This window comes from Etheostoma cragini, chromosome 19 (genome assembly GCF_013103735.1).
Source record: "Etheostoma cragini isolate CJK2018 chromosome 19, CSU_Ecrag_1.0, whole genome shotgun sequence".
Classification (NCBI taxonomy): Eukaryota; Metazoa; Chordata; class Actinopteri; order Perciformes; family Percidae; genus Etheostoma; species Etheostoma cragini.
The window spans coordinates 9,196,146-9,208,279 of record NC_048425.1 but is presented as its reverse complement, the minus strand read 5'-3'; the positions used below and the strand labels follow the sequence as shown (position 1 = coordinate 9,208,279).

Genomic DNA, 12,134 nt, shown 5'->3' with positions numbered 1-12,134 from the left:
GCTTCAGTATTCTGGAAAATTGGGGTTGTTTACTCATATTTCACTCAGATAGTTTGTGGTTTGAAGACATTGTTTTGCTTTTTTATTATGGCAAGGCCCTTGTTATGGGTGCTTTGAGCCCAGTATTTCTGAAATCCTGGCTCTGGCTGTGAACACAATTTATAGGCTGTTAATTACAACTGTTTCTTGGTTCATGTTCTATAAAATATTACTTTCATAATCCAAGCTTTCGTCGTGAACTATGTTAAAACATGCATCAGATGGCTACACTGTGACTCATCTCAACGTTTTATGTTGTGAAGCTGAAATGTGTCATTAATTAAACAATATGATTAAGAAGAAAACACAAATCTATCTCAGGGCCCTGTGTAAGGCCTTTTGTTCTCGTAGACGAATGGCTGAACTGAGCATAGGGGACCTACAAAATGTACCCCAGCGTAGCGCAAGTGAAAGGAGCTTGGATGGCTCTCATACGGATTGCTTATAAATGTAAACACCGCCCCTCTGGCGTGCTAACAGTGAAACAATCGTGCTTTGGTTTGGACGCTACGGTCCGCCTACTTATTTGTGACGTAAAAGTCAGCCAATCACAAGTCTATATGGGCGGGATTACAGCTAAATGACGGCGGTCTGTTGCAATGAGAAGACCTTTTTGTGTGTTGTCAACGTATATAACACATCTCTGCCGCAGTTTCTTTCTTTGGAATAATGTCGGCTGAATACGATAATAGGTAGGAAAAGATTTTATGTTTTTTTGGGCGTTTTGTGTTTGAGAATATTATTAAGTTGGCTACATCGGTGTGTTAGTTTTTGCTTTCGATGATACTTTTTGAAAGTAGACATTAAACGGAGCATCTAGTGGTTTCTATGCTCTACTAACGGTTAGGCCTGCCTCAGGCTAACGTAGGTCTTCACGGAAAGTCCCATAAAACTAACTATATGATGAACTCAGGTGTAGAAGGTGAATCTCCCTAAATTATAGAACACACGTCTGTTTGGCGGCACGAATGATGTCTGTCGCTGTTGGTCCTGAACGTAGGCTACCTGGAGCACATTAAATGGCACCGGCGCCTTGTAGCACGTGAATGCGCCTGGTCTAGGCCTTCTCAATTTTTATTTTATTTCGGATGCTCATGTCGTTATTAGTGGGTGAGTAAATAAAATAAAATGTTAGGACTGTACGTTATCGGCGTGTGATATAGTATAGGAACGTTTTCAAAGTTGGGGCCGCAAACCGTTACATTTATGTTATTTTTGTACGACGGGCGCACATGGCCGTGGTAGTGATAACCGAAGGGCTTGGACAATACCGGTAGCGTAGGCCGCTAAATGCTGTTGGGTGCGTTTAGTAGCGATGTCCTAGCGTGATGGTAACTTATGTGCTAGCTACTTTCGTTAAATAAATACGTGCTTTGCGTCAGTAGACGCATCATTAATGGGTTTCGCTAATTTGTCGAGTTTAATGAAAGGCCACATAAACTAGCAGGGCCGGTTGGCAGTAGCTAATTCGGGCCAGGGGGCTAACCTCAATGTTAACGGTTAGCTTTAGTAAGCCGAGCCTTTTTTAATTCTTACCTACGCACATTATGCTTCAGGGACTTGTCCTAAACCACCATTAATAACTTAGTTAGATATTTCGTGTTAAGTGAAATAACGTTCAACTAGTAAACTGTAACCGTATTCTACGTGACCAGGCCGCTATTCCTATCTAGCTACTCGCTTCCGACTTTTCATCTCCGAACAGAGAAACGACCATCTTGAATGTATATGCAGTAGAAATGGCGGACTCGTGAAAAGACATTTGCCAACAAGCACAAGAATTGAACGGCAAATAGATGTTTCAAGTCTCAATCCAACTGCACCGATGTTAGCTGTTTAGTAGGCGTGTTTGGGATCACGAATATTTCTATAACGTTACTATAGAAATAATTGCACAGGCGTCTTACAAACTGTAAAGGTTAACAATGTAAGTTATTCCGTCAATTAAAAGCGGAACAGCAGACGTTGACTATAAAAATAAAATTCCTGCAGTCAGATTGTTGTTAGTCGATCCTACAGAGAGGAAATGCAAGATCAATATTAATTACAGCTTGACGGGGCTAACGTTTGTCATGTTTTTTTTTTTCATGTGGAATTTCCATAAAACGATTTGGAATGTTGTGTGCTGATGTGGGATTGCTAATAACAACGTCTTTTTCTTATTCACAGAGACAATGGCCCAGAAGGCATGGAGCCAGATGGGATCATTGAGGTGAGTCCCTTTTTTTTTTTTAACAACTGTGGTACTCAAGATAATTTATAATCTTATTTCAACCATGAACTTGTCATGGGGTGTATGTACTAAAATTAAACGTAATGTGAGGATGTAGTAAGGAACTCATTACTGTTGTGAGCAAATTCAAGTACTTGACTTGTTTTGTTTTTGCCCCCTCCAGAGCAACTGGACTGAGATCACTGACAGTTTTGATGAGATGAACTTGCGCGAGGCTCTGCTAAGGGGAATTTATGCCTATGGTTTTGAGAAGCCCTCTGCTATCCAGCAGAGAGCTATTATGCCTTGTATCAAGGGTAAGTAAGACACACTTTTTTTTTTTTTTTCTAAAGATAAGGCCTGGGCAATATGAACCCAAATCATTTCAGTATTTACATTTTTTCTTTACATGTTGTAGATAGCTGTTTTCTACAAAGTTGGCCAAATGTTCAGCTTTAATTCAAAGCTGCAAGCGCTTTTATTTAATCAAACTTCATTCATCATTAAAATACAGAGACAGGATTTTCTTGCGGTAGAATAAAAAAAATTTCAATCTCAGGGTCTGCTCCTTAAGTTCTCTAACAATGGCGAATGTACAAAGTACAAAACAAGCTCCTGCTTAACAATTGGACCTTCACTGCACATTTATAACTGGACAACTTTACTGTTAAATCCCCCTTTTGCTCTTAAGCCAGCAGCCGTCTTTTCTAAATGCACCCACTGTCTCACCTGTGTTTTTCCACCAACTATGCTATGAATGGTCTTCTGTCTCGTCTTAGTGGGATTTTAAAATTTAAGATGTCAGGCTTTAAAAAAGGTTCACTGTTTTGGGGCATACCCAAATGTCTGGCTGCTCAAGAAACAGTATGTTACACTGGATGGCAGTATTGGAGGTGGTTCCCAGGCTTTCCATGAGTTTTGTTGTTGGATGAATTTTAGAGGTCACACTAGCACCCTTGTGGCTAAGCAAGTAATTTTACGAATATTACTTTTTAGTCGGTCACTATAAACATGTGTGAAGAAACTTGCATAGTCACGTGTCAAACAACCCATAGTACACTCTTTAGGTGACACTCCAAACAGGAAGTATCTGGTGTTGAACATAGCCCTGGAATAGTGTTCTTGTGCTCTCTGGGTACACTATAGTGGATTAATCTTTCTTTTTTGTGTGTTTTTAGGCTACGATGTGATTGCTCAGGCCCAGTCTGGCACTGGGAAGACTGCCACCTTTGCCATCTCCATCCTTCAGCAGATTGATGTGGAGATGAAAGCCACTCAAGCTCTGGTCCTGGCTCCCACAAGGGAGCTGGCTCAGCAGGTAGGCTTACTGTCGCATTGTACAAACTGTGGAAACGCTGCACTGTAATTGTACTTTTGAATAGTTTCTTGTTTTTGGAAGTCTTGTCTCACAAAGATTGAAACTGATTAAATGTAAAAAACACACACACAAACAAACTCAGTGGTAACTGGCAGCTTCAGCTGATAGTTTAATAATTTAGGGGCTGGGTGATCCGGTCACCATTATTTATTCTGTAGTCACTGTTAACATGTGGACAACATAAAGTTTCATAATGCATAATTTCAGTAAATTGTGCTTACTCTTCTGTTAAAAGAAGTTTAATCATGTATGACCTGAGTTGCCATAGAAACAAAAACCCTCAGACTATCCTGTCAGTGTCAAGTTGTATTTTCAACTTTGTTTTTACCGAAAGGTGAACCGATGTGGCAATCAACTGACTAAACAGTGTTCTGTCTTCAAACTTCCTCCCTAGTAGTTTCTCAGTATTGAAACTGAACAGAAAGCGGTCAAACTGGAAATTCTTAAACTTGTAACAAAAAATGGGAGACATGTTTTGCTATCTATAGCATCCATCTCTCCCAAATCATTGTCCAATGAGCAGTTTCCCGTATTTGGTTACGTCACAATGGAGTTTTAGCTCAGTAGATTTGGGAGAGCTGTGCGTCTTTACATCTACTTTTGTGTTAGACCATAGAAATAACGTGAATTTTGAAAATGGGTGTCGTTCCCCTTTATATAATGACATTTGGCCTGTGGTAAAAATTGGCTCAAATGGTGATTAAAAGTGTTCAGAAAAGTTAATGGGGAGATAAACTTAGATCGGTTTATCAAGCGATCAATTTCTTAATGTTAATACTAATACATGGTAGCAGCTAGAAGGAGACCTGCTGTATAATGATGAAACCCATGCGTGTCAGCTGACTCTGTACACCGCTGCTGTGTTGTTGCTCTGGTTGGCGTTTTGCTGGCTTGAGTTCTCGGCCCAGCAGGGTTCCAGAGACGTGATCATACATCACTTCTGAATACAGCACTCATTACGTGTGAGGGAATCATCAGCTAGAGTTGACATAGACGTGACCGCAGACGTCACTATGCATGAATCGACTGAGGGTGCTTAAGGGGAGGTAGTAACTAATTTAACATGTGCCCAATCTACAAACGTCTTGCACTCAATGTCTTGCTTTTTGAATGAAATCCACAATTCCATAATTAATCTTTTGTGCTGCGGATGGATAACTTGCTCACAACACTGGACAGTCATGACTACAGAATGATAACACTAATCAAAGCCATCATGAATATCAATCGATAAATATCAAAATTTAAGAAAATATCCAGCCTTGTATATTGATATATTGCCCAGTCCTAAAAGAAAGCATAGGTCTTATGGGGTGTGATAATAGACTTTGGTTGTATTTTTAAAAGGCTTCCACTGGGATCCTAAACTCAAAGTTTGTTTCTAATGACAACTGGTTTAACCTGAAGTTTTTGGTCATTAAACTGTATTGTTTCTCTTTCATCACTTCATTTTAAATTTAGATCCAGAAGGTGGTGCTGGCCCTGGGTGACTACATGGGAGCCAATTGCTATGCCTGTATCGGAGGGACCAGCATTCGCAGTGAAGTCCAGAAACTGCAGGCTGAATCCCCTCACATTGTGGTGGGAACCCCTGGCCGTGTCTTCGACATGTTGAATCGCAAAAACCTCTGTAAGTCACCATGGGAACCAGTTGTGTAAAAGTGCTGATATGGTAGCAGTCTATTCTATTGAAACAGTTTCTCAAATGAATTTCCTAAATATCGACTACCGTATTTTCCAGACTATAATTTGCTCCGGCGTATGTCAATCAGAATTAACTTTTAAAAATGGGTAATTTTATAAATGTAAAGTGGACAATCTTCTGGCCATGCAATTATAGAGGGGTCGCTTGTTGCATGCTCTACTTACTGGGGGGGTTGGGGTCAACTTGTAAAATTTGATTAGTTCACTACACAAGCAAAAATAAAAAGTTTTTGTCTGTAATGAATCAAACCATTCATGCAGTTTTTAGTTAATCAGGAGACCTGCTGTATAATGATGAAACCCATGCGTGTCAGCTGACTCTGTACACCGCTGCTGTGTTGTTGCTCTGGTTGGCGTTTTGCTGGCCGGAGTTCTCGGCACAGCAGGGTTCCAGAGACGTGATCATACATCACTTCTGAATACAGCACAGTGATGGACTAAACACACTTCTATTCTTGAATCACACCTTTACAGAAACCAAAGTGTATGACGACATTAGGAAAACCTGTGTTCTGGTTTAACTTTTAATATTTCTTACAGCTTCTAAGCACATCAAAATGTTTGTGCTGGACGAGGCGGACGAGATGCTTAGTAGAGGGTTCAAGGACCAGATCTATGAGATTTTCCAGAAACTGGCTAGCAGCACACAGGTAGGACGTCTTTATTTTTTTGTGTGCAAATGGCTGCCCAGCCTGTCTTAACAATAGTTTGGTTTGCTCCAAGCAGAGTGCTGTGTAGAGTCCAGGGTTCCCTCTCCTCCCATCTGCAGTGTTGGTGAAGGACTGAATGTTCCTTGGTAGAGAAGCCTATCTGCCCTCCACTGTAGCTGGGTTCAAGTCCTTGACTCACAACTAATTGGCGGATTACACTCAGTCTTGTCCTCCCAATTGTTTAGATTTTTATATTTAGCAATTTTGTGGGGACCTTTGACCGGTTATTATACTTGTATAAATCTACACATTTAGCGGAGTCTCAGATTTTTAACCCGCCCTACCTCTGCTGTGGTTTCAGGTTGTCCTTCTGTCGGCCACCATGCCAGCTGATGTCTTGGAGGTAACAAAGAAGTTCATGCGTGAACCCGTCAGAATCCTGGTAAAGAAGGAAGAGCTGACCCTTGAGGGTATTCGTCAGTTCTACATCAATGTGGAAAAAGAGGTGAAACATTTTCCAGTTGAGGAGTTTAGACGCAAAAACTTGGCGGGTATAGTTCAATTTTATTTAGTGATAAATCAAAACCAGAGTTACCTCAGGACACTTTACAGAGAGTAGGTATAGACCAAACTATAATTTACAAAGACCCATCAGTTCTCCCAAGATTGAGCATTTGGTGCGTCAGTGGTGCAGAAACCTCGGACAGACCCTGGCTCTTGGTGCTTGGCCATCTGACGCTGCCAGTTGGGACACAGACATTGATACCGATACTGCCTTTTCTATTGCACAGTTAATGTTTGGAGGATGAAGTTAGGGGTGCTGTTTAACTGTTCTGTGAATGGAGGTGTCACTTATATTATATACCCTTATAAGGGCAGGCAAAAAAAAAACTCGTGAAACACTACTTTTCATTGTTAAGCCAAGTGTACCAAATTCCAAATGGGCAGTTGAGTGTAATGTACCTTGAACTTCGAGGACATGCTGTGTACAGACAAAGTGAGCTTGCTTGAGCCTGCTGTGTGTCTGACCTGGTGATGGTCCTCAGGAGTGGAAGCTGGACACGCTGTGTGACTTGTACGAAACCCTGACCATCACACAAGCGGTCATCTTCATCAACACAAGGAGGAAAGTGGACTGGCTGACTGAGAAGATGCACGCCAGAGACTTCACCGTGTCTGCTCTGGTGAGCTATTTCTACTTAAACTGTGCAAATTTACCCAAGGGATTTCCATCATTTTAGAATTGATCTTTTTTTTTAACTTGTCGTTACAGTCTTGGGACACTGCCTTGAATGTTGACAAACAGATTTTGTGTGATGGTTGACTTGTTCTTTCCCCCCTGCAATGTATAATTTTTACATTATAATTGTATGTGCAAGATAGTGCTATGGCATATTTAAAAAGACCTGTACATATGATATGACCAATGCGACTGCGAGGTCACCGGTTCGTGTCTGTTTGGCTCTGTCTCAATGGTGTCCTCTGACCTGTCTTTCAGCATGGTGACATGGACCAGAAAGAGAGAGACTTGATCATGAGGGAGTTCCGCTCTGGCTCCAGTCGAGTCCTCATCACCACTGACCTGTTGGTATGTACAATAAGCGCCTTTCACACTACTAATTTCCTAGTATAGTTTGGTTTGCTCCAAGCAGAGTGCTGTGTAGCGTCCAGGGTTCCCTCTCCTCCCATCTGCAGTGTTGGTGAAGGACTGAATGTTCCTTGGTAGAGAAGCCTATCTGCCCTCCACTGTAGCTGGGTTCAAGTCCTTGACTCACAACTAATTGGCGGATTACACTCAGTCTTGTCCTCCAAATGTTTAGATTTAGCATTTTGGTGGGACTTTTGACTGGATACACTGTGTAGACGTCAGCCTGGAAGTCAACAGGGATTGTTTTTCTTTTCATAAATGTGTGCAGCTGCTTGTTCAGATGGATGTTTTGGCCAGAGTCGACCCAATAGTGACTCAGATTAAAGTGCTACTTTTTTTAGTAAAAATATCAATCCGGTGATGCCAAAGCAGTGTCAAGTTTAAGTAATTTTGTCCCCTTACATAAATTTAAATTAGGTTAATTTGTCATGGATGAGTACCTGAAACTGTAACAGAAAGTTGCCTTGACCTCAGTCATGTCTGCTCATCAGTTCTATTTAGATCCTGATTACTACATGTGATGTAATTGTCATTCCGTTCGTCCTCAGGCCAGAGGTATTGATGTCCAGCAGGTGTCTCTAGTCATCAACTACGACCTGCCGACCAATAGGGAAAACTACATCCACAGGTAAGAACCGGCCGGGAGTGCAAAGTATCAACTTACTAACTAGGTTGGAGGATGTCAGTGTTAAATCCATAAACCTTGTAAATGTTTTCCATCCTGAATGGTGTCAAAACAACTCTACCAAATACACAGTGCCTCTAGCTGCCACTGATTTATTTTATTTTCTTGCCAGGATTGGTCGGGGTGGTCGTTTCGGCAGAAAGGGAGTAGCCATCAACATGGTTACTGAGGATGACAAGCGAACCCTGAGGGACATTGAGACATTCTACAACACCACCGTTGAGGAGATGCCCATGAATGTGGCCGATCTTATCTAGGAGCTATCGTCCACCCCCTCCCTCACTTATTTTAGCAGTCAAATCTTGTTTCTTATACGATCTGAATTCTAAGATCTTTCTTTTGCTAAATTCCGCCATGACTTTATCCTCTACATACAAGGGAAGGAAGAATGTGGCCATTACTCCTTCCAACCTTTTGAAATAGTTTTTTGGCCGTTTTGGAAGGATGAATTACTGACCTGTTTCATCTGCTTGCCATAGTCCATTACCCCATATTGGCACCTAAATTCATCCTGCAGCTAATCCCTCTAACTCTTCAACCATTAATTTCAACATTTTGTTTTGCAAACTGAGGACTTAACATCAAACAAGTGCGTTTGTATCTGGATCCCACACTTGCAAAACATAACCATGTTTGCAAAAGCACATAAATAAAATAAAAACCCAGAAGTTGATGTTTTAAAAGGATTCTAGCGCACTGTAAGCCAACGCTCAACATTAAATTAATAGCTTGATAATTTAAAAACTGGTCTCAATTCATAACCAGCATGACGCTGACTCAAAGATCATTGAAGCTTCTGTGAAACGCGTCTGTGATTTGCACCTGCTTGCCGTCGGTAGGTGCCGCACATGCTCAGTGACCCATACATGAGTGGTTTAGACTGCAGTTCAGTTTTGACTCAAACAACGCAATGATCAATGGGAAGTGCTGCATTTGACCAGATCAGTATTTAAACAACCTTCAGTGTACTGGAAAAAGCCTTTAACTTACATCCATGATCATGTTAAGAGGTTTTGGGGTCTAGAGTACACAGGGCATATTCAATAAAAAGACCTATATAGTAAAATCCATCATGAATGAGTTGTTTACCGTTTTGATCCTTTACTGCTGTTTTTCATATATATATTTTTTAATTGCTATTGTACATACTGCTTGGCTGTACAGTCGTTTGTGCAGTAGCTTCAGTTGAAGACTGACTGGTGGCCACAGACGTTTGGAGGCAATAAACGGTGAGTGCTGTGGAGACGTTGCCTCTGGACCCTGACGTCCTGGTTGGGAATTTTTTTTATATATATATATATCTCTTGACATGTTTTTTTTTTTTTTTTTTTTTTTTTTTTGGAACATATTGGAGTTTTGATATGGTGGCGGTGTCTTTTTGTAACCTACCTCGCCAAAATGTTGGGAGGGGGGGCCATCTGAAATGAAAAGGACCAAATAGTAGATGAAGTATACACTCCAACCCCCCCCATTCCCAGTTTCTCGCTCTCATTAATATGCCTGTCGTCATAGGGTTTGGTATGTAGGAGAAACGTCATGTTTTGCGGTGTGTTAGTCAGTGCCATTTAAAAAGAAAAAAATGAATTTACGGAATTGTTAACTTTTTTTGGAGACAACCCGTTATCGAGTTTTCTACATTGGATTCTGTATAGTATTTATTTTAATGGTCTTTAAAAAAATAAATAAAGGTTTCTCCTATAACAGTGTAAACTGGCCTCTGCATTGTTGAATAGCATGGAAGCTGTAAGGCCAAACCCTTTCGTGGAAAGGCTAGACTTATTGGATATACTCCATCAGTATCCGTAAGATGACAGCTGTGAAGCACTGGTTCTAATGGACCGGCACACCTGTCGCTGATTGGCTGCTGAGAGCCTCGAGGTTTGGTCCGCCCACCGCCGTTGACAGAACTGCAAACATTATTTATTCCCGATGAGTTTTTTCTCTTTTCTTTCTCTGCTTACATTACTCTGGTTTGTCGACTATAGGTCTGAAGGAACCGCGACATAATACATGAATGCCCTTTATTTATCTCGTGATTCTTCACTCCTCTGCCATTTGAAGCTGCATCTTTTTAGTGTGGGGAGCAGTGTTTAGCCTGGACTTTATTAAGAAAATTTTAGCATGTAATTACTGATTGTCATTCCGCAATAAACATGTAATTGTATATCGGTGTCATGTCCATTCAGTCCCGTGTGCACATAACGTACAGAGTACCTGCGAACAAAACTCATCAGATAAACACCGATTTATAAAGCGGAGCTTTTCAACAGATAGAAGCTTGGCGTTACGTAAGACCTAGAATGCAGACCCCATATGAGACAATTGTAGAACTCTTGCTGGTGCGTTCAGCGCGAGTCTTTACTGGGGATAGATACCTACGTATTTTATGTAGAGCAATAAAAGTATAGTAGACGTGACACCGTATACTATTAGTTGATAAACAGTACAGGCTGTACGCTAATATGAAGACTGAAGACTGTAAAGCTCAGTGAATGTAGGCTCCTTATCGAGCTACAATAATAAAACAGGTAACCGTTGGAATACTGTTTCCCAGTATGAAGAAATAACTAATTTTAGAATTCATATCCCTCGTTGAAAACCAGGATATTGGGTCGTTAGGAGCACATTGACAAAGTAATGAAAAATAGGGATGATGGATAAAAGTCGGACCAATTTGTGGCCCCTAGGACTCTTAATCACCAGTTGAAATGGCACCCTCAGTCCACCAGAGGGAGGCATTGTTCTTTGGTCACTGGAGCAGACTTGTTAAGTGAACTGGCAGAATCCCAGTCTGAAAGCAGCTCAAACTGGAGGGAGGTTAAGAATCCCAAGTCCTATCAAATAGCATGCATTTAAATCGTATAGCTTTTATCCTTTAGTATCGTACGGCTGTCTTGCTGTGGTTGATGAGGCCTTTTTTCTTGGTTTTAGCAGACAAACGGCTCAGAGAGACACATTGAGAGTCGGGTAGAGGAGGAGCAGCATCATAAAAGCAAGTTTTAACTTGTTGCACAGGGAAATTAAAGCTGTGCATAACAAAGTGTATAAATACGTTCCACAACAAGATCAAGTGTATCGTTCAAGCAGTGACAGACAGACAAACTGGGAAATGTCTGTTACAGCAGCAGTATATCCATCCAGAATTACAAAATACCAGAGCAGCTTCTCAAAAAGTTAAGAAAAATCCTCATGGGACCAAATAATCAGGGCTGCAACTAACACTGATTTTCATCGTCGATTTATGCAATATCTTATTTTTATCATTAACCGATTCTTTGATCTAGAAAATGATGAAAAACGAGGATCAGTGTTCCCCAAAGCCCGAGATGACGTCCTCAAATGTCTTGTTTTGTCCACAACTCAAACATATTCAGTTTACTGTAACTGACGAGAGATGGTACTAGAAAAAATTCACATTTATGATGCTGCAATCAGAGAATTTTGACCTTTTTCTAAAATGAGTCAAAGCCATTAATTGATTATGAAATTAGTTGGCAATAAATGTAGTAGCTGACAACTAATCAATTAAGTGATTAATCTTTGCAGCTTTACATATAATAGTGATCATTTGAATTAGACCAAGAGAACAGTGACTGATAATGATAACACGACAGATAAGGACACACAATGTAGAAAAAGGCCGCCTGTTCGATCCCCACACTGACAGGATACACACCTCCCTCATTGCCACCACCACCGATGTGCCTTTGAGCAAAGCCTAATCTGCTGTAGTGGAGCTGCTCGGTACAGCCAACGCATCAACGTGTAGCTGAACTGGGACGCCCCACGCTGGGGATGAGGGCCACCCACTCAGTTCC

General features: G+C 41.0%; 1 protein-coding gene and 2 non-coding genes across 3 annotated transcripts; all 3 read left to right on the top strand.

The window, feature by feature from the left end:
* The first annotated feature begins 528 nt into the window (after window positions 1-528).
* Window positions 529-9,393, top strand: eif4a1a (eukaryotic translation initiation factor 4A1A). The gene is made up of 11 exons (XM_034856805.1): window positions 529-731; window positions 2,209-2,251; window positions 2,436-2,568; window positions 3,430-3,569; window positions 5,091-5,259; window positions 5,874-5,983; window positions 6,345-6,488; window positions 7,030-7,167; window positions 7,482-7,571; window positions 8,180-8,259; window positions 8,429-9,393. The coding sequence occupies exons 1-11, from the start codon at window positions 709-711 to the stop codon at window positions 8,571-8,573; spliced, it is 1,215 nt and encodes a 404-aa protein (XP_034712696.1). The 5' UTR covers window positions 529-708; the 3' UTR covers window positions 8,574-9,393.
* On the top strand, window positions 4,440-4,578 carry LOC117935273. Its single transcript, XR_004654724.1, has one exon. It is a non-coding gene; the product is annotated as a small nucleolar RNA SNORD10 (small nucleolar RNA).
* LOC117935272 lies at window positions 5,619-5,757 on the top strand. Its single transcript, XR_004654723.1, has one exon. It is a non-coding gene; the product is annotated as a small nucleolar RNA SNORD10 (small nucleolar RNA).
* Window positions 9,394-12,134: the final 2,741 nt, after the last annotated feature.